The 24,847-nt window shown below is 35.9% G+C and overlaps 2 protein-coding genes across 14 annotated transcripts in view; one reads left to right on the forward strand and one right to left on the reverse strand.

Annotated features, from left to right (window-relative positions):
- The window catches only part of RHPN2 (rhophilin Rho GTPase binding protein 2), a 113,871-nt gene extending 98,218 nt beyond the window's left edge, over positions 1-15,653 (forward strand). For both annotated transcript variants that reach the window (XM_016433452.2, XM_007474775.3), the window contains 8 exons: positions 1,784-1,971; positions 2,427-2,583; positions 3,641-3,760; positions 4,822-5,016; positions 6,593-6,669; positions 12,904-13,050; positions 13,347-13,502; positions 14,284-15,653. In XM_016433452.2, coding sequence (XP_016288938.1) covers positions 1,784-1,971; positions 2,427-2,583; positions 3,641-3,760; positions 4,822-5,016; positions 6,593-6,669; positions 12,904-13,050; positions 13,347-13,502; positions 14,284-14,541 — 1,298 coding nt within the window. In that variant the 3' untranslated portion in view covers positions 14,542-15,653. The remainder of the gene's footprint in view (positions 1-1,783; positions 1,972-2,426; positions 2,584-3,640; positions 3,761-4,821; positions 5,017-6,592; positions 6,670-12,903; positions 13,051-13,346; positions 13,503-14,283) is intronic.
- A 150-nt stretch (positions 15,654-15,803) lies between these two features.
- FAAP24 (FA core complex associated protein 24) overlaps positions 15,804-24,847 on the reverse strand; it is a 141,837-nt gene continuing 132,793 nt past the window's right edge. For 5 of the 12 annotated variants that reach the window (XM_007474770.3, XM_056812206.1, XM_056812207.1 and 2 more), the window contains 4 exons: positions 21,358-21,504; positions 21,117-21,256; positions 19,698-19,850; positions 15,804-16,498 (listed from right to left, as the gene is read on the reverse strand). In XM_007474770.3, coding sequence (XP_007474832.2) covers positions 16,250-16,498; positions 19,698-19,850; positions 21,117-21,256; positions 21,358-21,466 — 651 coding nt within the window. In that variant the 5' untranslated portion in view covers positions 21,467-21,504 and the 3' untranslated portion in view covers positions 15,804-16,249. Of the gene's footprint in view, positions 16,499-17,460; positions 17,643-19,697; positions 19,870-21,116; positions 21,257-21,357; positions 21,505-24,847 lie in introns of all 12 variants that reach the window. The other 7 variants (XM_056812210.1, XM_016433471.2, XM_056812211.1 and 4 more) reach the window with 6 other exon arrangements.

Genomic DNA, 24,847 nt, shown 5'->3' on the forward strand with positions numbered 1-24,847 from the left:
TTCAATGAATGAAAATCTACCTTTTCTCCTTTTCATCCTTTCCCCCTAAATTGAAAACCTGAAGGAAAACAAAACTTTTATAACAAATATTCACATGAAGCAAAACTAATTACTACATTAGCCATGTCTAAAAAATGTCTTGGTCTATACCCTGGGTCTATCCCCTCTGTTAGGAGGTGGGTAGTATGATTTATCATGATTTCTCTGGAATTGGGGTCGGTCATTGCATTGATCAAAATTCTTGTCTTTTGAAGTTGTTTGTTTTTACAATATTGTTATTGTATACATTGTGCTTGTAGTTCTGTTCACTTCATTCTGTATTAGTCCATATAAATTGTCTTTCATTTTAAAACATCCCCTTCGTCACATTTTAGAGTATAATAAAGTATTCCATTACATTCATATACCACAATTTATTTAGCCAGTCCCCAGTTAATGGACATCCCTTTAGTTTCCAATTCTTTGCCACATCAAAAAAAGTACTATAAATATTTTTGTATATATGTGTCCTTTTCTTCCTTTTTTTTTTTAAACCTCTTACCTTCTGTCTTGACATCGATACTGTGTATTGGTTCCAAGGCAGAAGAGCAGTGGTCAGGCAATGGGGATTAAGTGATGGTCCAGGGTCACACAGCTAGGAAGTGTCTGAGGCCAGATTTGAACCCAGGACTTCCCATCTCTAGGCCTGGCTTTCAATCCACTGAGCTACCCTTCTGCCTCCCTTTTTCTTCCTTTTTAAAGATCTCTTTATATGAAATAATGTAAATAGTTTATTAACTTTTTATCCCAGGTGTCCTTAAACCTTTTTTTTGTGTGTCATGGATTCCACTCTCTTTCCCAACTTTTACAGTCTGTTGAAACCTAGACATCTCATCTCAGAATGCTTTAAAATGTATATTATTGAAAAGGAAACCAAGTACAGATTATCCACTCCCTTCTGGCCAAAAAAAAAAAAAAGAGTTCATGGACCTCGGGATAAGAACCTCTGCTCTTTATCATGGCAACTCTCATGTAAACTGAAAGTGTATAAAGTAGTCCCTAACCATCTTCTGTGATACTTCCACAGAATATGGTGTAGTTTATGTGATCCTGAAACTAGATAAACCGGTTGGATGGGAATGATGTTGGAGGTTATATTTCAGTTCCTGATTTGTTAGTTTTGTTTTTGATAGGGAATTTTCAAAGAGGAAAAATATGGTAGCAGAAATATATATTGTATTTTTTCATATGAACCCAGAAAATCTCCACAATTCTGTGCCTATATTCTTACATGTTCCAAGGTCAGTTTGTGGGGTGCCAAGCTTTCACATGACTCTCCAAATCCAAGGGTCTTTCCCAATTCAGTCATTATTCCAAATTCTTTATTCTTTTATAAGCTAACGGCACATAACTAAATAACATTTATCACAAATATGGTATCATCATGAATTTAACAAGCATTTAATGCCTTCTGTTTGGAAGACATTGTACTAGATGCTAGGGATATAAAGTTACATATATCACAAACCTTGCTCCCACACACATTCCTTATAAACCTGCTACGAGTGAAACTGAGTATGTAACTCTTGCCAGAAAATGATTGACTGTGATGAATACAGATACTAGTTCAATGGCTTTGTAAGCCTAGAAGGGAAATGAGATTTCTAAATGAATTCAGTTTTGAGAGCAGCTTTATATATGTGCATGTGTATGTATGTTTAATCTCTTTCTAATGTGTGAGAGTAAGAGGAATTTCTCTTTTCAACTGTTATGAATTCCTAAAAAAATGTATTTATTTTTTAAGGAGTTTTAAACTACCTAAAAGAAACATTTACTCATACACCAAGTTATGACATGAGCCCTGCCATGCTAAATGTTCTGGTCAAAATGATGCTAGCACAAGCTCAAGAGATCATCTTTGAGAAAATTAGTCTTCCTGGGATCCGAAATGAGTTCTTTACCTTAGTGAAAATGGCCCAGGAAGCTTCCAAGGTAAGTGGTGATGCTATACTTTTAAAACTGGTTTATTTCTTGGGCCCCATGCCTTTGGTGGGTCCTTGGAGATTACTGGCAGATATAAACCCCAAAGCCCAATGAGGGTCTTTTTCAGAATTTGCTAAGTGTACCCTTTATAATATTATAGGCAGGGATCTCTTCTTTACTCTCTATACAAATTTGTTATGATATGACATGGATCTGTAATACCAACCTGAACTTATAATCCACAAATAAATCTGTTGTTATTTCTGATCTATTATTATGTCTGATTATTCTTTTAATATTGAAATTAACAATAGGAAGTGACCTTGAAAATGTTTGCCCAGTTCTATTATGACCTGCCTGTATTCATAATTGCTTATAAAAGAAAGAGCTGTTTGTTCTTGGCAAAGGAATCATGAAGTAGTTTTGTGCCAGTGATCTCTTTTTTTCTCCCTCTCCTGTTTTAGGTTGGGGAGGTTTACCTGCAACTTCACTCAGCTATGAGTCAGGAGCCAGTTAAAGAGAATATCCCGTACTCTTGGGCCACTCTGGTCAAAGTGAAATCTGACCATTACAGAGCTCTGGCTCACTACTTTGCTGCCACCCTTCTGATTGATCATCAGTGTAAGAGTTAAAAAAAAAACAACCCAAAATTCCTAATTAAAATTGTTTTGATTTTTTTTCATGCTTCTGAAAAATGGTTTAATATGACCCTAAGGTGGTTCAATACTATTTTTGTTTGACAGATGATGTTATAGGTATATATGAAGTTAACAACAATACCAGCATTAGTGTCAAGAAGCTCTGCATTGTGTCCTTAGCTTAGCCCAGTGAAGTACCAATAGGAATTTATAAACTACGTGACCATCTATCCACCTTTATTTTTCCAGACTCTGCCTATCTCTTAATTATGTCAAGACAGGAAGCATTAGTACCTGTCATGCCGAGAACTGGGAGTAAAAAGAGAAGCAAAAGAAATAGTCCTCACTGCCAGGGAATTAGTCTAACAGTCTAAACAGGGGAGCTCAGTCTATTAATATAACGAAGGACACTACTTTGCTTTTGTGTTTGGGTTTTTTTTTTATTATTTCTAGTCCCTACCATAGAGCCTTGCATATTATATTAAGTGTTTAATACACATTTATTGAATTATTAAATATTACCCGTGCAAAGCACTGGGATAGACATTTAAGACATAAAGTGTGAAATAGAGTCCCTGCCCTAAAGGAACTTGCAATTTGGTTGTGAAGACAGTTCATATACTTACAATGTAAAATAACACTAGAAAACAGCATATGACAAGAACCAGATGAGTGGTATAGACAATAAACACGTGTTTATTTAAATATAGATTTAAAGGGAGAGGTTACTTGGCATTAGAGTAAATAGGGAAAGCTTCATAGAAGAGGTGGGACTTGAACAGGGTCTTGAAGAATGGATAAGATTTGAAGATATGAAATGAGAACGCTTGAGTGGTAGTGTAGAGGCAAGCATACATGGCTTTGGTGGGAGTATTATATAGGACCATCATTTAGTTCAGCATCATAAAACTAATTCTTCTATAATAGGAAAGATAAAATTATATGATGCAGAATTAAGAAAGAATATTCAAAGTTTCTATTCTATTCTATTATTTATTTTACAAATCAAACTCCTTTTGCCAAAATCCATGTCATTGTAGTGAATCCTGGAGATGATGAAGACCAACAGGAAAAGTGTTTGTCTCAACTGTATGATCACATGCCTGAAGGATTTACCCCTTTGGCAACATTGAAAAACAAAAATGATCGGAAACAACTAGGTAAATACTATTATTTATATGGGAAGTAGGGAAAGTAGTACCCTCAAAAAGCTCATCAAAATTACCTCCCTGGGGTTTGGCATATCCATGTGCTTTTTTATGCTCTAGAATGTTCCTAAAGATAGTGGGATATAAATGTCATAATCATCCTGCTTTGTTTTCAAATTCCTTTTGTCTCTTTGAAAATAATTACTCAACTCTGAAAGTTACATTTTTGAATATGTAATTTTTATAAGTTATTTTAAAATTATCTGGGCTTAGATTGGATCACATGTCTCAAAATTAACAAATACTTCTTTCTTCATAGTTCTTGTAGCTAGATTTAAGTGGTAATTTAGTTATCTCATAGACAAGAGTGAAATTTTTTAGATGCCATGGACTAGGAGAATTTACTAGAAAACAGAGCTTCTTTTTGTTGTTTGCATGAAAAAATTATTGGTCAGAAGAACTGGGTTTGAGTTCCAGCTCTGTTGGTGGAGGACTTTGAAATGTGGTAGGTAAAATAAGACATATAAAAATAATTGTAATACAAATGGCATGTGGATTGTACTATAAAACAAGTGTAAAAAAGATTCTCATAGAGTCAGAAATGGATCATTTTCCTGGGGTGATCAGAGAAGGATTCATGGAAGAGATGGGATTTGAGTTAGGCTTATGAGGATAAGTAGGATTTCTATACTTTAAGGAGGGAGGAAAAGGCAGAAGATAAGCAAAGATTCAAAGTCAGGAAAACTTAAGGATTGTTCATAGGGTAGCAATAATAATAATAATTGTATAACCTTAGGAAATTTACATTTATCACCTCTCAACCTTTTGGCTAAAATCAAGTGTGTGGAAATATACTTTTTTCCTGTACCTTAAGGTTAATTAAGGAAATTAAAGCTTTTCTGTACCTCAAATTTCCTTCTTTGTAAAGCAAAGCAGTTGAATTAAGAAGTTTTTAAAGTTTCTCCTAGCTCTGTTCATAAAGGCGATCAGTTGAAATATTAAATTCTATTCAACAATGCAATTGAATTTTAAATATGGGAGGTTAAAATTTTTGGAATGGTTCATATCTTCAGGGAAATCCCATTTACGTAAAGCTATTGCTGATCATGAAGAATCTGTGAGGGCTGCCAGCCTGTGCAAAAAGCTGAGAAACATTGAGATTCTTCAGGAAATCTTGTCTGTTGCTCACAAGAGGTCTCATCTCAAATACTCTCAGCATGAACAAGATGATGATTTTCTGAATTTAATAGATGCTCCAGATATTACCTGTAAGTACCTCACACGATTAATCCCAGAAAATCCACCCTATAGGATAGATACAGTGTTTTAACATGGGCAAAATCAGCCTCTATTCAGTCAATCAGTATCTATTGAAGCACTTCCTCTGTGCAAGGTACTATAAGAGTACAAAGATGAAGTAGACATCTTGTTATCTAAGAGCTTCCAGTGTAGGAGGGGAGATAAGACTTTTACAGAAAATAAACATAATGCAAAATGCTGATAAAGGCATGAACAAAGGGCTAAAGAAATCAAGAAGTGAGAAAAATCAGTGGAAGGAGGTGATCAAGGAAGGCTTCATAGAGTTGAGATTTGATTTAGGCTTTTAAATATGGATATGATTTCCATACTGATGAGAATGGGAGAAAGGCACCCCAAGTGAAATGAATGGAAGTTTGGAGGAAGGAAAACTTAAGGTAGCACTAGAGGGTCTTGAAAGCTAGACTGAGAAGTATGACTCATGCTACTCATTTACCTACTTTTTTTTAATGACAATATTAGAATTCATTTGTGATACATAAAACATAAGAGATGACTTAGGGAAAGTTTTGCTCTGAAAACAGAAAAATGTTCAAATAACATCACATATTATCATGAAATGCTAAATGTTATGGTGGATGTATTAGGCAGAAATAAATTTGAATGGAATAATTTCTTTGGATTCCCCTTTTCTACAATGCTGTAGCCTAAATGTGGAGAACTAAAATGCAAATAGGGAGAAATATTACAGGATCTACTTAGTTATATTATTTAAGTCTTAGAATGGTTAGCAAGCTCTCTAACTACGGTACAAACATTACTTGAAATTTGTCAAAGGATTGTCTAGTAATCCATAAATTAGGTTTGTCTATTTTTATAGCATCAATCTTTTTTTCTGGATAGTGCTTTTCTTTTTATCCTGCTCAATGTTATCTCTTGCCTAGCGGTTTGTATTTCACTAAATATGCTTTTCAAAGACCTTTCAATTGGATACCAAAAGGAAGCACTTACTGAAGGGATAGAGTTAAATGCCTCTCACTTGCCAGCTCTCGAAATGCAATAAACATGTTACTTCTCTTAGAATGTCACTGAAATCAGTCTGTCAAGTAGATTTATACTACTGGACAGTCTGATATATATGTATGTGTATCTATCTATCTATCTATAGCACCTGCTATATGCTAGGCACTTTGTTAAACACGGGATATAAATACCAAAAAGATTTCCTTTAAATAGCTTACTTTCTTAATGGGAGAAGATAATGCAAATGAAGTCATCAGAGAAGAGTGAAGTCTCAGAGATGGTGAGTGGAGGCATGGGGCAATGAAGTGATGCATCATTTTCAGAAGCAATGAGAGTACTGATTATTGTTCCCAGGACAAGAGGTAGAAAGTGGGTAGCTGGCTAGATGAAGTAAATTCTCACTGCCAATTTGGTATCCAGAATGAGAGCTGGAGATCAGGTCGGGAAGGCAGAGGCAAAAAAGGCTTGGTGAGACAGCTAGTTAGTCTTCACTTAGCAGGGCAGGTTGCAAAGCAGGAAGACTATGGATAATTGTCATCTTATACTTCACATTTTCTTTTATAGCTAAAACAGAGCAGGAAGCTGAGATGATGGCCCCACAGTTTTCCAAGGTGGTAGTGACAGACTTCTTCCAGAAGCTGGTATGAATCACCCCAGTATCACATGATAATGACCTCTTTGGACAGATAACTCTTAATTTAACTGAAGAGTATGAGGGGTGGGATGAGGGGTGGTGGCTACATATGTCCTAGATGTCTTTGAATGATTGTCTTCCATTTGATTGAAGGCATGTAACATAACAATTTGTTTGCTCATTTATGTTCCTGCAGGCAGTTCTTTTTTAAAGGCAACTATCATAGAATTCAGAAATGTTGACCTGAACCCCTAAGGACTCTAGAAAGCCTGAAAAATAAAGGAATACGTCTTGTGGATAGGCAAAAAATACTTATTTTTACTGATTATTACCTAGATGTTTTAAAAGACCATGTTCTCGGGGCAGCTAGGTGGCACAATGGATGAAGCACCAGGTCTGGCTGGAGTCAAGAGGACTTGTGATCAAATCTTCCCTCACACGTTGTCTGTGTAACCCTAGACAAGTCTCTTAATTGCCTAATTGTCTAAAAATAGACAAGACAAGACTCTTAATTGCCTAGCCCTCGCTGCTCTTCTGTCTTAGAATTGATAACAAAAAGTTAAAGGGTTTTTTTAAAAGGCTTTTTTCTAGATTTACTTTGTTCTAGACTTACCTACTACTTACACTCAAGGATTATTTTTGGGAAAATATCCATCTTAACTTTAGAGTAAATCCCTTCTCCCTTACTTTTTGAAGTAAATTTCTCTGACCCCTAGAAAAATGGTTACTAAGATTATCTATGACAGCATCATAGATGTATTGCTGTAAGAAATTGCAGGTTTTCTAGTTCATCTCTTGTTAAAGATTTCAAAAATGACAGAAATTATTACACAGAATTTTAGAGGCAAAGGGATTTCAATCTTCTCTAAATCTGATAAATGGTCATTTAGCCTTTGGTTGAAGATTTTTAATGAGAAAGAATCCAATACTTTAAAAAGCAACATATTTCACATTTTGATACCTCTAATCATGAAGGAAGTATTTTCTACCATCAAACCTAAATGTCTTTTTGCAATTTCTGCCCATTGCTCCTAATGCTACTCTCTATGTAGAGCCAACAGTTAAGTTTGTGGCGCTCCATCCACTCTGCTACCTAGCTGCACCTAGGTGTTTTAAAACCATCAAGGAATTCAGTCCTTTTCCCATATGATGGCCTTAAAAAACTTACTTTCCATATGCCCCTAAGTCTCCTTTTCAGGTAAAATATTCCTAGTTCCTTCAGCTATAATTTGTATAGTAGGTCAGGTTCCTTGGTTGTCCTCCTGAACACTTGTCAGTGTATCAGTGTCCTTTTAAAAATGAGGTCCTCAGAACTGAAAAGAATCAAGATGTGGAGGACAATGAGACTATCACCTCATTCTAGAATATTATGTTCATTAATTTAGTCTGTGATCAAAAGAGCTTTCTTGACTGTCATATCACACTGTTGATTCAGATGCACTCAGCAGTCCAATAAACTCCCACGTCTTTTTCAGCCAAACTACTATCCAGTCATGTCTCTCCCACCTTGTGAATTTTTTTTTACACAGCAAGTGTAGGAATTACATTTATACTTAGCTCTATTACAATTCTTCTTTGATTCAATATTCTAGCCTTTCAAAAACTTTTAGAATAACAGTTGTTATTTTATGCTATCCCTCTTAGTTTTATCACCATTTCATCTGTACTTTATCCAAGTCACTGACAAAAATGTTCAGTAGCATAGATGCAAGTCCAAATCCTGGGGCGTTCTGATGGTGCTTTAAAAATTTTTTTAAATTAAAATTAATTTATTTAGTCAATTTAGACATTATTCCTTGGTTACAAGAATTATATTATTTCCCTCTCTCCCCTCCCCCTCCCCTTCCCATCACTGATGCCCAATTTCACTGGGTATTACATGTGTCCTTGATCAAAACCTATTTCCATGTTGTTGGTGTTTGCATTAGGATGTTCATTTAGAGTCTACATCCTCAACCATGTTCCCTCGACCCGTGTATTCAAGCAGTTTTGTTTTTCTTCAGTGTTTTTACTCCCACAGTTTTCCCTCTGAATGTGAATAATAGTTTTTCTCCTAGATCCCTCCAAGTTGTTCAGGATCACTGCTTTGCCACTAAAGGAGAATTCCATTACATTCAATTGTACCACAGTGTATCAGTCTCTGTGTATAATGTTTTCCTGGTTCTGTTCCTCTCATTCTGCATCAATTCCTGGAGGTCATTCCAGTTCCCATGGAATTCCTCCAGTTTATTATTCCTTTGAGCACAATAGTATTCCATCACCAACATATACCACAATTTGTTCAGCCATACCCCAATTGAAGGGCATCCCCTCATTTTCCAATTTTTTGTCACCACAAAAAGCGCTACTATGAATATTCTTGTACATGTCTCTTTCCTTATTATCTCTTCGGGATACAAATCCAGCAGTGCTATGGCTGGATCAAAGGGCAGACAGTCTTTTGTCGCCCTTTGGGCATAGTTCCAAATTGCCCTCCAGAACGGTTTGATTAATGCACAACTCCACCAGCAATGCATTAACGTCCCAACTTTGCCACATCCCCTCCAGCATTCATTACTTTCCATTGCTGTCATGTTAGCCAATCTGCTAGCTGTGAGGAGATACCTCAGAGTTGTTTTGATTTGCATCTCTCTGATTCTAAGAGTTTTAGAACACTTTTTCATGTGCTTATTAATACTTTCGATTTCTTTAACTGAAAATTGCCTATTCATGTCCCTTGCCCATTTATCAATTGGAGAATGGCTTGATTTTTTGTACAATTGGTTTAGCTCTTTATAAATTTGAGAAATTAGACCTTTGTCAGAGGTTTTTGTTATGAAGATTGTTTCCCAACTTGTTGCTTCCCTTCTGATTTTGGTTACATTGGTTTTGTTTGTACAAAACCTTTTTAATTTGATGTAATCAAAATTATCTATTTTACATTTTGTGACTCTTTCTATGTCTTGCTTGTTTTCAAAGTCTTTCCTTTCCCAAACATCTGACAAGTATACTATTCTGTGTTCACCTAATTTGCTTATAGTTTCCTTCTTTATATTCAAGTCATTCACCCATTGTAAACCTTAAAATTTCTTAGACTTATAAATGTTGGAAATTTCACCATTGGGAAATTTCCTACTTGAAAAATTTCCTACTGATAGTCTATTGGAATGTGAACCCCCTTGGCATGGGAGGGTCCTTCTCCTCCCTACTTAAGATTACTTTAGGACAGAAACCTTTTGCTGAACAATGGAAAGGGCTTTGACTTATGCTTAAGCATAGAACAGGAAGTTCTTTGAGTCATGATTGATTTTAGAATTGATACAATAGAGATACTTGGAATGACAGAACCAGGTCTTGGAAAATACAATTTCCACCCTACTTAGAGTAACAGGATTTAGGAAGGGCTGCAGCAAAGGATCAAGATTTAATTATTTGAGAATATGACCTTCAATAGACATGTGCAAAGCCACAGACCTCTGGGCGGTCCTGGGTTAAACTAGAACCACCATTGGCACAGGGGAGACATCGACAGTGATTGGTAGATGTGAGAACTGAGGGGAGGGAACTTAGATGGTTTCCTTAAAGATAGTGGGGTCTGAGGAGAGAAGAGAGGAGGTTTTTCTCTCTGAGCGAGGTGGAAGGAGGTCTGAAGGAGGTCAAGAGGTTTTGCTCTGAGAGGTTTTGCTCTGAGAAGGCTTGCTCTGAAGGAGTCTGGAGGTGGAGGCCCCTGAGACTGTTTCTCCATTTTGGTCATGTGAGTGATAGGGACTGATCTCTTTTCTTTGCCTCAGCTATCTAAGGGCTTGGGCCTTTTGGCCCAGCCTAAACAGAGGGGGTATTTAAGCCCTATTCCCTTCTCTCCCCTTTCTCTCTCTCTCTCTCTCTCTCTCTCTCTCTCTCTCTCTCTCTCTCTCTCTCTCTCTCTCTCAAATACCTTTCTTCCTCCTGTTTGTAATTAAAAACTCCATAAAAGGTTGACTGCTGACTTGAGTTTCATTTAGGAATTACATAGCTGAATTCCTTGGCGACCTTAAATTAATATAAGTCTTTTAAAGTGATTTCCTTGTCACACATCATATGCCATTTGCCCAGCCATTCCCCAATTGATGGACATCTCTTTAGTTTCCAAATTGTTTTGATGACCACTGCTTTATAGTATAGTTTGAGATCTGGGATTGCAAAGCCTCTTTCCTTTGCATTTTTTTTCATGATTTCCTTGGATATCCTTGATCTTTTGTTCTTCCAAATAAACTTTATTTTTTTTTCTAATTCAGTAAAAAAGTTTTTTGGTAATTCAATGGGTATGGCATTAATAAGTAAATTAATTTGGGTAGGATGGTCATTTTTATTATGTTAGCTAGTCCCATCCATGAGCAATCAATGTTTTTCCAATTGTTTAGATCTAGTTTTGTGTGGAGAGTGTTTTGTAGTTGTGTTCATATAGTTCCTGTGTTTGTCTCGGCAGATAGATTCCTAAGTATTTTATATTGTCTAGGGTGATTTTAAATGGAATTTCTCTCTCTAATTCTTGATGCTGAAATGGGTTAGAGATATATAGAAATGCTGATGACTTATGCGGGTTTATTTTATATCCTGCATCTTTGCTAAAGTTGTTGATTATTTCGATTAGCCTTTTGGTTGAGTCCCTAGGATTCTTTTAAGTAAATCATCATATCATCCACAAAGAGACCACAGCTTGGTCTCCTCATTGATGTCCAGGATTTTTCTTTTGTCATGGTCTTTTGGTAGACCAATGTTTCTTAAGTTGTCTCTCCTGGAACTATTTTCTAAATCTTCTGTTTTGTGAGTGAGGTGCTTCATATTTCTCTCAATTTTTTCATTGTTTTGATTTTTTATAGTGTCCTGCTGCCTTGTGAAGTTGCTTGCTTCTAGTTGTTGTATTCTGGATTTTAAAGACTGGATTTCTTCCCTGGCTTTTTGGTCATCCTCCTTCTGGTCTGATTTTCTTTGGAGGTCATCTTTCATCTTCTCTGTTTCATCTTTCATCTCCTTTGCCTCATTTTCAAGCTGATTGATTTTGGTTTTCAAGACGCGGTTTTCTGTTTCTAAATGACTTATTTTGCTTTTTAAGTTCTTTTCCCTATTGTCCTCAGTCTCTCTTGTGTTTTGAATTGTATTTTGAGTTCTTCCAAAGCCTGTATCCAATTCACTGGGGTTTCTTTCTTTTTTTTGCTTGGTGTTCCCTCATCCTTCTCTGTTCCATTTTCTTTGTTCATTGCCTGTATAGAAGCTGTCAATTGTAATTTATTTTTTCTTTTTCTGATGTTTGCTCATATTTACCCCTTCTTTACTCCCTGCGGTTGCCTGTGCTTTTGCTCTTTTTTATTTTTATTTTTTTTTTGGTTTGGGTCTTTTCTGTCAGCCTTCCTTCACCCTTGGAGCTGTCAGCAAATCTCTCAGCACAGTCTGTTTGAGAGGGGCGTTGTAGCTTGAACTTCCCTGCCCTCAGAAGGCTTTGATGGGATTAAGTCCAGCTGGGTTGAGCTAGATGTGCCCTAAGGCCAAAACTTCAGGAAGGTGGGGAGTGGGAAGATGGAGTGTCTCTGCTGCTGCAACTAGGCTGCCTGCTCTACACTTTTTCTCTGCTTTCCCACCACCTGTGTTCGACACTCTAAGCCTGGCACAGCTTTGCCCACAAGGTACTCCCTCCTGATCAGCACCCTTGCCCGCCCAGAGTTTCCAGTTGCTGCTGGAGGCTTAGTGCTCTAGGTGGGGTAAAGGTCCTGGGACCTTCCTTCTTCCTTCCCCTTAAACCGGAATGTTCTTGAATTCTGGTTTTTGGGGGTATACCTTTTGAGTCCAGCAGGAGGGTTCCTTGGTTCTGTCTTGTTAGGTTTGATTTTCAGTCCCCTAGGAGTATTTAGTTTGCAATCGGTAAGGAAGGTTTTTCAGAGGTCTGAACTTCCTCTGCCTCTACACTGCCATCTTGACTCCACCTGTGTAGTGGTTTTGTAGTTGTTTAAGAACGTAATCTTAAGATGTCTATTTTTTTTTTAAACCCTTACCTTCCGCCTTGGAGTCAATACTGTGTATTGGCTCCAAGGCAGAAGAGTGGTAAGGGCTAGGCAATGGGGGTCAAGTGACTTGCCCAGGGTCACACAGCTGGGAAGTGGCTGAAGCCAGATTTGAACCTAGGACCTCCCGTCTCTAGGACTGGTTCTCAATCCACTGTGCTACCCAGCTGCCCCCAAGATGTCTATTTTAATGTGAAAAATATAAAAAATGTTTTTCTATTCCATAGGGCCCTTTATCTCTATTTTCAGCAAATAAGAGATGGACAGCTCCTCGAAATATTCATTTTACCACTGAAGAAGGAGATTTGGGATTTACCCTCAGAGGAGGTTCCCCTGTACAAATTCATTTTCTGGATCCATACTGCTCTGCTGCAGTAAGTACTATTCTTAGGTACAGATTTGATAGCAATGTGAAACTATGTACTTAAAAAAATATAAAGTATATATATTTATTCACACATATATTATATACCCTACCAAAAACAATAAGTGGGATTGTAGGAAGACAGAATATTTGTGAAAGAATACCAACAACTCTAAAGTGACACACTTCTGGTTTATACCCATATAAAGTAAAAATACTTATCTGCAAGTGCTGTAGTGGTTTTGGAAACTTTATGATTGAGATTCATTTGAATTAAAATCAAACATTTGTATATTTTCTTTCTAGCTGGCAGGTGCTAAAGAAGGAGATTATATTGTTTCTATTCAAGATACAGATTGTAAGTGGTTGACAGTAAGTGAAGTCATGCAAAAACTGAAAGCTTTAGAGGAGGAAGATATTGAGATGAAAGTTGTCAGTCTTATGGATTCAGCATCTTCTATGGTAAGAAATGACACTCAGCCTCTCCCCATTCTCCTTACTTTAATGAATTTACTAAGCTTTGCTCAGCTAAATAAACTGTAATAATTTTATTTAAAACCTCTAAATCAATTTTCAAACTTTTGTTACAAATTTTGATGACTAAATGTAAAAAAAAATCTTTACTCATTAATTCAAGTTTGAAGGATAAAAATTTTACAGAGAATTGAAAATTTGTAATTGGTGAAAAATACTTTTTCTTCCAAAAGAGTTGATGAATACTTAAGCAATTTTCTAAATTTTTTTCATGGTAACTCAATGTTTTTAGAAAAATCTTGATTTAGTTCTCTTCAGAGCAGAGTTCTTAACCTATGGTTCATGAATTAAAAAAAAAAAAGGTGTGTTTTTTTTTAATATGAATGTTGGCCTTTGTATTCTTATGTATTTTATGAATTTAGAAACATTATTTCTAGAAGGTGTCTTCATGTTCCACCACCGCATCAGAGGTTGAGAATACAAAAAAAAAGATTAAGAATTCTTGTCTCAGAGATGTATGAACCTTGGTTTTCTAAAGCAATTTCATATTTTAATGCTATTCAATCTCAAAGCAGTCAGTTGTGATTTACTAAGTAGAGAGCAATACTAAATTATTCCTTTAATGATTTTTAAGTCAAAAATAGTAAGAAAAACCCTGAATTCTTATAAAATTTTATAAAATAAGGAAATGATTCACAAGTTTACCCTCTTACTGTAAGAATATAACAACTCCTTATGGATAACTTTTTTCTTTTTCCATTTTATGCAGCATAATAAGTGTGCTACCTATTCTGTGGGAATGCAGAAGACGTACTCCATGATCTGCTTAGCCATTGATGAAGATAAAATTGACAAAAGCAAAAAAATCTCCAAAAAACTGTCTTTTTTAAGTTGGGGAACCAACAAAAACAGGCAGAAATCAGCTAGTACTCTCTGTCTCCCATCAGTTGGGGTGGCAAGACCCCAGATCAAGAAGAAACTTCCTTCTCCCTTTGGTCTTCTCAATACAGAAAGTTCACTGTATTAACATTTCAGCAAATGAAGCTATTTCTCACTGCTGAGTAGCTCTCAATGTATGTGCCATAATGTGAAATTTATGAATATATTTAAACCTGTTTTCCTAGATTTTAAACTTGCATGTGGCATTTGCATACTAAACTAAAGTGCCAAAACTGGATTTATAGAAGGCATTTATTCTGTCGTCTATTTGAAGTGTGTCAATTTTGGGTACAAGTTATTTATTGCACATAGTAATGCATATAGAATAGTGTTGAAAATATGAAGGATAGTCTTCACAGACTAATTGTATTACTTTTCCCTATATAAGTTTTAAATTAATATTACCTATATTTACTCTATTTGTAATAGATTTAGAGTTTGGGGAAAAAAGAGAAAATCTTTTAATTTTCATTCAGACAAATGTTATATACAACATGGCAGCTAGTATCTAGACTACAGTAGTGGATTTGACTTACTGTTATAAAAATAGTTCATACTCAGTGACAAGTTTTACTTTGATTGCTATATAAAGTGAAAGACAAATCTGCATATTTTTAGCATAGCTGCAGGTTCTAGATACAATCTAGTGCCAAATCTCATGATTTATATTATATAATGTGTTAAGACTCCAGTAGCAGAGGCTATTTAGAACCAGCTTCAATTTTACATATTGTTTAAAAATAATTTTCACATTGCTAACACACTAGTGTTAGATGAAAATGCCATCTACAGGGTAGATATTATACTGTTTGATACTCAAAACATTTTCCATTTTGTTTAAAGTAGGAAAGTGCATAAATGCACCTTGATTAAACTGGCTAAAAACAGCCTATTTTAACTTTTCTTTGCAATAAATATATATGACTAAAGTTTAAAGCTCTATGTAAGACTTTTAAAATCTAAATGCTTTCTAATAACTTTTTTTTTTGCTATGTACCTGAATAATATAGGAACCATAAAAAATTCATTGTAGACTGAATCGTAATTGCTAAACATGCCATTAATACCTTTAATACAAGTTTCCAAGTTTTATTTTCATCAGAAAAGTTTTAAGGGAGCATCATGAGAATGTATCCAAACAGTGCCTTTAGCAATACATTTGTAGAGGCTTATATATTTAAATAAATAACTATTCATTTATCTTTTTTGTCCTCAATTTTTTTCTCCATTTAAGATTTCTCTAGATGTTTAACCAGATGAAATTTTATTTTAAGGCACCAAAAACTTTATTTAAGTTGGCACCCATTAAGTCTGTTTATATTTTTTGACCAGAACTGAAGACTAGTAACATGATATGTAATATGTAACATTTTATTGACTAACTTTAATATCCACTTGAAATGTCAGAAGAAGCCTGAGAGGGTTGATGTTACAGTTAAGGTCATAAATATTAAAGATTTCCTTTAAACTAATTATTTTTTAAAATTGAAACTGCTAATACATTTCTAAAGGATGAGACAGGTATCTCACATTCAAGTTTTTTATCATTTTAAGAATCATAAAAACACCACTAGGTCAAAAGGTAGCAGATCTGATGATGATTAGTTTTAGACTCACAGCCAAGGGGCAGTTTATGAAAACATGAGTGTAGAGATTATAGTACTAAGTTGACCTCTTCTTGCAATACTTGATCCAAGATACAAAAGTAGATTCCTTGGTTTTAATTTAGGTCTAGAAAAGAACAATCTTACATTTGGTGATGATGAAGGGAAAAAAATAGGATTTTGTCACGTATGTCACCTTATCTGGGTAAAGAATGTATGCATTTTTTCTGCTAGTGTATGCCCAACTACTCGCTCAAGTTCTTGGATAGATGCATTGGATAGTTTTTGGATACTTGGAAACTCCTGTAATAGAAGCAGAGCCATAACTTTTCCAACTCCTGGTATCTGTTGTACTGTTTGAAGTACTGATGATTCACAGAGCTGGCAGCTTTTCTTCTTAAGAAAAGGATTCCTATTTCTTTCTTTGGTTTGTTCATGGACCTAAAGTTGAAGGCAACAAAAGAATCTGAGCTCATTTATTTTACTCAACAGAAACTTAATTTTCCTATTACATTCTTTTATTAAAATTTTTAAATTTTATTCCAGTAACAATTTTACACATAAAGTTTCCAAAGTTATATGATTCGTGGTGTATCCCTCCCCTCTTCCATCCCTCTTCCCAGGCTGGAAAAGCAATTCCACTGGGTTATACATATATTGTCATTCAAAATCTGTTTTCATATAACTCATTTTTGTAAGAAAGTAATCTTATAAAACCAAAACCCCAAATCATACACCCAAATAAACAAGTGATAAATCAACTATTAACTTCTAATTTAAAATTAGTAAAAATTTTACTTTTTCCTTCCTTGGCATTACTTGTACTATTTTTTCTTACGTATAGCTTTGCCCCAAGGCTGTGCTTGGCTCCTTCCACTCTACTCACTCTTTCCCTTGGTGATTTCATCTGCTCCTTCAGTTTCAAGTATTACCTCTACAATGATTCCTAACTCTAAATGCCTAGGCCCTTTTTCTCCCTTGAACTTTACTCCCATATCTCTAATTATATGCTGGACATCTCTAACTAGATGTTCCCCTGGTACTTCAAACTCATCATGTCCAGAAATGAACTACTCTGCCCCCAACCTTCTAATTTTCTAACAACTCATACATTAATTAGGCTTGAATCCTTAGCATCAGCAACTCTTCCCTCTTGGTAATCAGCTGCTAGATCCTTTTGATTCTATAACATCTTTGGCATTCATTACTTTTTTCTTTTCCCACTGCTACTATCCTACATAGGCCCTCTATTCTTTTTTACCCTCATTTTTTATTGTCACGCAAAACATAATTCCATTGTTGTCAAAGCAAATTCATATGTAACCAAAACCCCAAAATAAACCATAAATACACTGATGTGAAAGAGGACTAACAATTCTTTCTCTAGAGATGGATAGCATTACCTGTCATATGTCTTTTAGGTTTGTCCCAGATCAGTGCATTGCTGAAAGCAGCCAAGTTTTAACAGATAATCATTGTATAATATTGCTGTTACTGTATATAATGTTCTCCCAGTTCTGCTTATTTCACTCTGCATCAGTTCCCTCAGATCTTTCCAGTTTTTTTCTGAAATCATCCTGTGTATCTTTATAGCACAATAGTATTCCATTACCAACGTGTACCACTATTTCTTTAGCCATTCCCCAATTGATGGACATCCCCTCAATTTCAATTCTTTGCTACCACAAAAAGTGCAGCTATAAATATTTTTGTACAAGTAGGTCTCTTTGGGATACAGACCCAGTAGTGGTATTACAAACCAAAGAGTATGCACAATTTTATAGCCCTTTGGGGATAGTTCCAAATTGCCCTCCAGAATGGTTGGATCAGTTCACTACACTAACAATGCATCAGGGTCCCAATTTTTGGCCCCCTATTCTTTTTGCCTAGATTATGATATTTTTCTAACTGATCTCCTGAATTCCAATCCTTCTTCCACTGTTAAAATCTTCTTAAGTCATAGGTGTAACCACATCATTCAGATATCTAAAGGGGTTTCTTGTTGTCTCTAGGCAAAAAACGTGAACTTCTTAATCTGGCCCTTAAAACCCCTTACAATTTGTCTGTAACCTATCTTCCTAGACTTTTTTTTTCCACATTATTTCCCCTTCCTGTTCAGTCAAAATAATCTAGCTATTCCCTGAACTTAGCATGCATGACCCATGAAGTCTTTGAATTGAGAAGTTCTTTAAAATTCTTTTTCTTCTTCTTCTTTAAAGCCTGGTTGAGACATCACATCCTTCCCTGTCTATCTGTATCTGTCCAGCCTCCCCAAACAATATCCAAACAGGAAATGTTCTCTCCCTTCAAATTTTCTTAAAGAATTTTGAGTCTTTACTTTGCTACCCATCAAACTCTACCTTGTATTATATTTAATGACATATGTATATACTATATTTTCATACTAGAATAAAAGCTTCAAGGTATTGCCTTGAAGGGATTGCCATTAAAAAAATTAATAAGCAATGCCTAGGAAACTAAATTGTATATAGTAGGTACTCATAAAATATTTGTGGAAATTAATTTAATTTTGCAGCCTTTTTTAAAAAGAAAAAATTGTTTTAATAAGAACTTTTTATATTGTGAAAATCAACATTAGAGAAAACAATACTCATTCAAGTAAAATTTAGTCTCATACTAACATTAGTTAAGGTGAATCTGAACTCTCTTTGCAAAAAAAAGCTTCAGATAGAATTCAAATGCAAATAAGAGATTTCTCCTATCTCCAGAATGACACCTATGTCTGGAAATTACTATATGACAAAATAAAAATGAATTACACCTGAGTGACAAAATCCTCTAATTATTTTTAATATGATGCCCTGGGGCCTTCTGGTAAATGAGTTACTAGTGAAAAACTCATTTTCCTGTTTAAACAAAATTCGAGGACTCTCAAATTTAGTTATTTTCTCAGTGTAGACCATATCGCTGGTGCATTTATTTAAGATAGTGACTCAAGGTCACCTTAAGGTGGTTTTCTCCTACTAGGAGGATTTTAAGCTCTTCAGGTAGCAGAAGAGGACAGTAGAGTTTAGAGGCTGTAAGCCTGAGGATGTTGATACAAGGGAGATCAAAGATTTATATGCTATTCAAATCTATTTGAGAAAATCAGATTATAGTAAAAAGAAAAAAAAATTTAAATACTACAAACTTCTAATGGACCAAAATGTAGATTCTGGATTAACTAGGCACATGTATACAAATGTCATATATATCTATATATTTATATCTATATCTATCATCTAATGATTAAAGATTTCATATGCTACAAAGTTGTATAATATATAGGATTGTAAGTATATAGTTACTTTACTGACTAAAGAGTCAAAAAATGTTAGGCATATAAAGGGCTAAATTATAGCTAAATTTCAGTATAATATGGAAACTTTACATTAAGGTTGGTCATTCACTTGTATTTAGGTTTGAAAACTACGTTAAATTCAGGTTATTGAAGGAGATTCTGACTGTGGATTTCCTTAATCAATCTTTCTAGCTAATTCATGGAGTATTAAGTGGGTTTTAGATGTTCACTAGAGCAAAGTAAAAGAGGGTATTATAATGAAGGGGGACCTTTTAGATAAAAAAAAAACAATTTATTTTTAAATTTAGAAATGCTTATCAACAGTGATTCTGTGCTTACCAGTTGGATAATAAGCTGAGATGCTTCCATCTGGTTGGACACTGGAAGCAATGTCATTCCAAGTTCCAGGACAACAAATTTCTGCACTGTTGTAAAGTACTGTTCACTCATCTGTGTTTTTTCAACTATTATAATTCCTTTAAGATTACTGGCCTTTAATAAAGAAAAATAACTGACATAAAGGAAAACATCTTTATTATGCAATAAAATTTTTATAACAACTTTTAAAAGACGAAGAAATATCTTATTACCTATTGGAATTGGGGAGGAATGAATAATACATGTATTTGGAATGTTAAGCAATTGTAGGGAATCTAAAATTATTACTATATCATGCAAATAATCACTTTCCCATCTCAGATGTCCTGCTGATGCTTTGATTATTTTTTTATACTTGGGATGAATTCACTCCTAATGTTTGGTCTACCTTCAATTTCACTTGTCCTCTCAACTTTCACATTATTTTGTTGATACTTCCTCTACACACTTAAATTCTAAGTTATATTACTTTTATTATATTTTTTTTAACTTTTACCTTTTATCTTAGAATCAATACTATGTATTGGTTTCAAGTCAGAAGACTGGTAAGGGCTAGGCAATGGGGATTAAGTGACTTGCCCAGGGTCACATAGCTAGTAAGTGTCTATGACCATATTTGAACCTAGGACCTCTCATCTCTAGGCCTGGCTCTCAATCCACTGAGCTACCCAGCTGCCCCCTTGTATTACTTTTAGATAATTGTCCTCCCTTCTCTAACCCCCAACTGTAAATACCATGATAGCAAGGATGATATTTTAATCTATAATTATTTCTAGAATACAGTACAGATCAGAGTCATGTTTCTTGCATGGCTATATTAAAGCCAAATCTTATAGAGTTAGGAATGTGTAAAGGGGTCATGAATTTTCTGCTCATCTGAGCCAGCCCATTAGCATGGCTGGATAGCTCCAGAGACTTTGGTTCCTGAGATGTGGTAGAACAGCACAGGGAAAGGAAGTGATGTGAAGAAAGAGGACAATTATCAAAAATGAGACTGGAGAGGAAGAGGGTTTCTTTTCTGGAGGTTGGTGGCTCAGGTGGAAGACACTCTTGTGGGATGGTAAGATTAGGGTGGTAGGATAGGAAATATTTTTTTTACTTCTTTCCCTCATTTCTTTCTTAGATTTATTTTATATTTATATACATATATATTATATGTCATATATAATATATTATAATAATTTATATTAAAAATTAAATTGTTAAAAGCTAATATCCTCATGACTTAAGGGTTGATTATTTTATAAATGGTGACCACAACAATCTTTTAAAAAAACCATATTTCCAAACTAATTTCTAAATATTACATTAGGCATAATATTAATTTTTTAATATTATAGGAACAAGTCAATTCTAATTTTTCATTTTCTTACTACTTACATTTCTAAGTTGAACAATTCTTTTTTTATAGTTATTTCCTGCCACCAGATCTGCTTCAGTAATATAAAGAATACAGAATCTATTAGAAAGGTGAAAATCCACTGGTGCCAGGCCTTCTTCAAAGATAAGCTTAATCTTCCCTTAAGATAGACAAGAAAAATGAGTTTTATATCATCAGAAATTAAAGTACATAGGAAGAAACAGGATGCTAAGCAGAAAAAAGATAAGTTTTCACACTAACCTTGCATTTCTTGGGCTAACTGAGAACCTCGCCATTTCTCAGATCCAATAACATGTCCAAAAGGAACCTGTAAAAGGCCTGTACTAGAAAATGTGGCTTCCTTCTCCATCAATGATACTCTGATTATATAGGGATAGTGTTGGCTTACTAAAAGAAATACAAAATTGTATTCATTTGGCAATCTAATCATAGGAACTTGGCTTCACATTTAAAGCTTTAAAATTTTTCTTGAAATATATTTTTACTGATGTTAGCTTTTACATAACTGAATTTTTCTTCATTATTCCTTTCCCATTCTCTATCCTTTCACAAAGAATGTTTCTTAAAGAGAGAAAAAAAATAGTAAAACGGATGAAAACAACAACAATATATATATATATATATATGTATGTATGTATATAAAATATTCCATTCCCATGGTCCTACCACCTCTGCAATGCAGTGGAGGGAAATACCTTCTCATATATCTTCTCTGGGATCAAGATAGTTATTTTGTTTGATGGGATGTGGGAAAATGGGGACAAAAATGCCCTTTTGGTGGAGTTGTGAGTTGATCCAACCATTCTAGAGAGTAATTTGGAACTATGCATAAAGGACTCTGCATACCATTTGACTCAATACCACCACCTACATAGGTCTGTATTCCAGAGATTAAAATAAAATTTGGGGGGGGGGAAGAAAAAGTCCCATATGTACAAAAACATTTATAGCAACTCTTTTTGTAGTGGCAAAGAATTGGAAACTGAAGGAATGTCCATCAATTTGAGGAATGGCTGAACAAGCTGTGGTATATGATTGTGATGGAATAGTATTGTGAAAGCAGGATGCTTCCAGAAAAATCTGGAAGACTTAGATAAATTGATGCAAAGTAGAACTGGAACAATTGTACAGCAATACTGTACAATAAACAACTGAATGATTTAGCTCAGCAAGATAATTATTCAAGACAACGCTGAAGGACTTATGATGAAAAATGCTATCCACTTCTAGAGAAAGAACTGAAAGAGTCTGAATGAAGATCCAGGAATACTTTTAAAAATTTTATTGTTGACTTCCGGTTAAGATGGCGGCTTAGAGAAAGCTAAAGCTCAGATCTCCGGAAAACCCTTCCCGACCAATCTCAAACGATAAGCTCCTAAGGCGCCGAAATTCAAAACGATCAACAGCACAGACCCTGGGAACCCTCCTCCTGGACCTGGACCCGGTTCAAAAGGTACGGCTCCCCTTAAAAGCCAGAACCCGAGATCACTCGGACCTCAGGGGTAGGAGCGCAGAGTCCAAGGCTCCCAGAAGCCGCAGCCCGGCCGGCTCAGAGAGCAGGGTCCTCGGAAACAACAACCCTCAGGGCCTTCTACAGTCCCGGTGAAAGTTACTGCCTGGGGCTTCCGCTGCAGAGAGCTGGTCAAAACAACAGCAACCCTCAGGGCGGGCAAGACAGCCTCACGGGCTGGATCCTGCTATCCAAGTCTCAGTGAAAGTCTGTGCTCTCGGAGCTTGGGGAAGCGGCAGCCCATCCCCCCGCAGGCCGACGAAACAGCCTCACGGCCAGCGATTCTGAAGGCAACTTCCGGAAATCGAGCCAGGGGGAGAGTGTGGCCTCGTGGTCCGACCCTTCCATTCCAGTTCCAGTGAGGCATATTCAGTTTAACCCAGGGAAAGCCCATAGAACTATCTGCCCAGGACTGCCTCTGAACACCAGAAAGAGACAAGAAAAACTAATCCTCCACATTCAGAGATGACAAACTCCACAGAACCACAGAAGCCCCAAAATACCAAGAAAAATAAGAAGAAAGGGGCGACTTTGGACACATTCTATGGAGCCAAAATACAAAATACAGAGCAGACAGAAGATAATATAAAAGAAAATGCTCCAAAACCTTCCAAAGGAAATGGAAACTCTCCACAAACCTATGAAGAATTTGAATCAGAAATGACCAAAAAGATGGAAGCCTTCTGGGAGGAAAAGTTGGAAATAATGCAAAAGAAATTCACGCATCTACAAAACCAGTTTGACCAAACTGTAAAAGAAAACCAGGCTTTAAAGGCCAGAATCAGGCAGCTGGAAGACAACGATCGTGTAAAAGAGCAAGAATCAATAAAGCAAAGCCAAAATACCAAGAAATTAGAAGAGAACATAAAATATCTCACCGACAAGGTGATAGATCTGGAAAATAGGGGGAGAAGGGATAATTTAAGAATAATTGGACTCCCAGATAAGCCAGAAATAAACACCAAACTGGACATGGTGATACAAGATATAATCAAAGAAAATTGCCCAGAGATTCTAGAACAAGGGGGCAATACAGCCACTGACAGAGCTCACAGAACACCTTCTACACTAAACCCCCAAAAGACAACTCCCAGGAATGTAATTGCCAAATTCCAAAGCTATCAAACAAAAGAAAAAATCCTACAGGAAGCCAGAAAAAGACAATTTAGATATAAAGGAATGCCAATCAGGGTCACCCAAGACCTTGCAAGTTCTACTCTGAATGATCGTAAGGCATGGAACATGATCTTCAGAAAGGCAAGAGAGCTGGGTCTCCAACCAAGAATCAGCTACCCAGCAAAACTGACTATATACTTCCAAGGGAAAGTATGGGCATTCAACAAAATAGAAGACTTCCAACTTTTTGCAAAGAAAAGACCAGAGCTCTGTGGAAAGTTTGATACCGAAAATCAAAGAGCAAGGAATACCTGAAAAGGTAAATATTAAGGAAAGGGGAAAAATGTTATCTTCTTTTACTCAAATTCTCTTCTATAAGGACTACATTTATATCAACCTATGTATACTAATATGTGGGGAAAATGTAATGTATAAATAGGGGGTAAAGAAAGACCAAATAGAATAATGGTTCTCACACAAAGATTCACAGGGGAAGGGGAGGGGAAGAAAACTCCTATAAGAAGGAGAGGAAGAGAGGGGGGGGGGGTTTACTTAAACCTCAATCTCAGGGAAATCAACTCTGAGAGGGAAAAACATCCAGATCCATTGGGATCTTGAATTCTATCTTACCCAACAAGGGTAAGGAGAAGGGAAAACCAAGGGGGGGAGGGGGAGAGGGAGAACAAAAAGGGAGGGAAAGAGAGGGGGGAGGGGGAGGGAACAAAAAGGGAGGGACTAAAAAGGGAAACATCAAGGGAGGGGACAAGGGGGACTGATTCAAAGTAAATCACTGGACTAAAAGGTAGAGCCGAAGAAGAAAAGGTTAGAATTAGGGAAGGCAATCAAAATGCCAGGGAGTCCACAAATGACAATCATAACTTTGAACGTGAATGGGATGAACTCACCCATAAAACGTAGACGAATAGCAGAATGGATTAGAATCCAAAACCCTACCATATGTTGTCTTCAAGAAACACACATGAGGCGGGTTGACACCCACAAGGTCAGAATTAAAGGATGGAGTAAGACCTTCTGGGCCTCAACTGATAGAAAGAAGGCAGGAGTGGTAATCATGATATCTGATAAAGCCAATGCAAAAATAGA

This window comes from Monodelphis domestica, chromosome 1, assembly GCF_027887165.1.
Source record: "Monodelphis domestica isolate mMonDom1 chromosome 1, mMonDom1.pri, whole genome shotgun sequence".
In the NCBI taxonomy this organism is placed as follows: Eukaryota; Metazoa; Chordata; class Mammalia; order Didelphimorphia; family Didelphidae; genus Monodelphis; species Monodelphis domestica.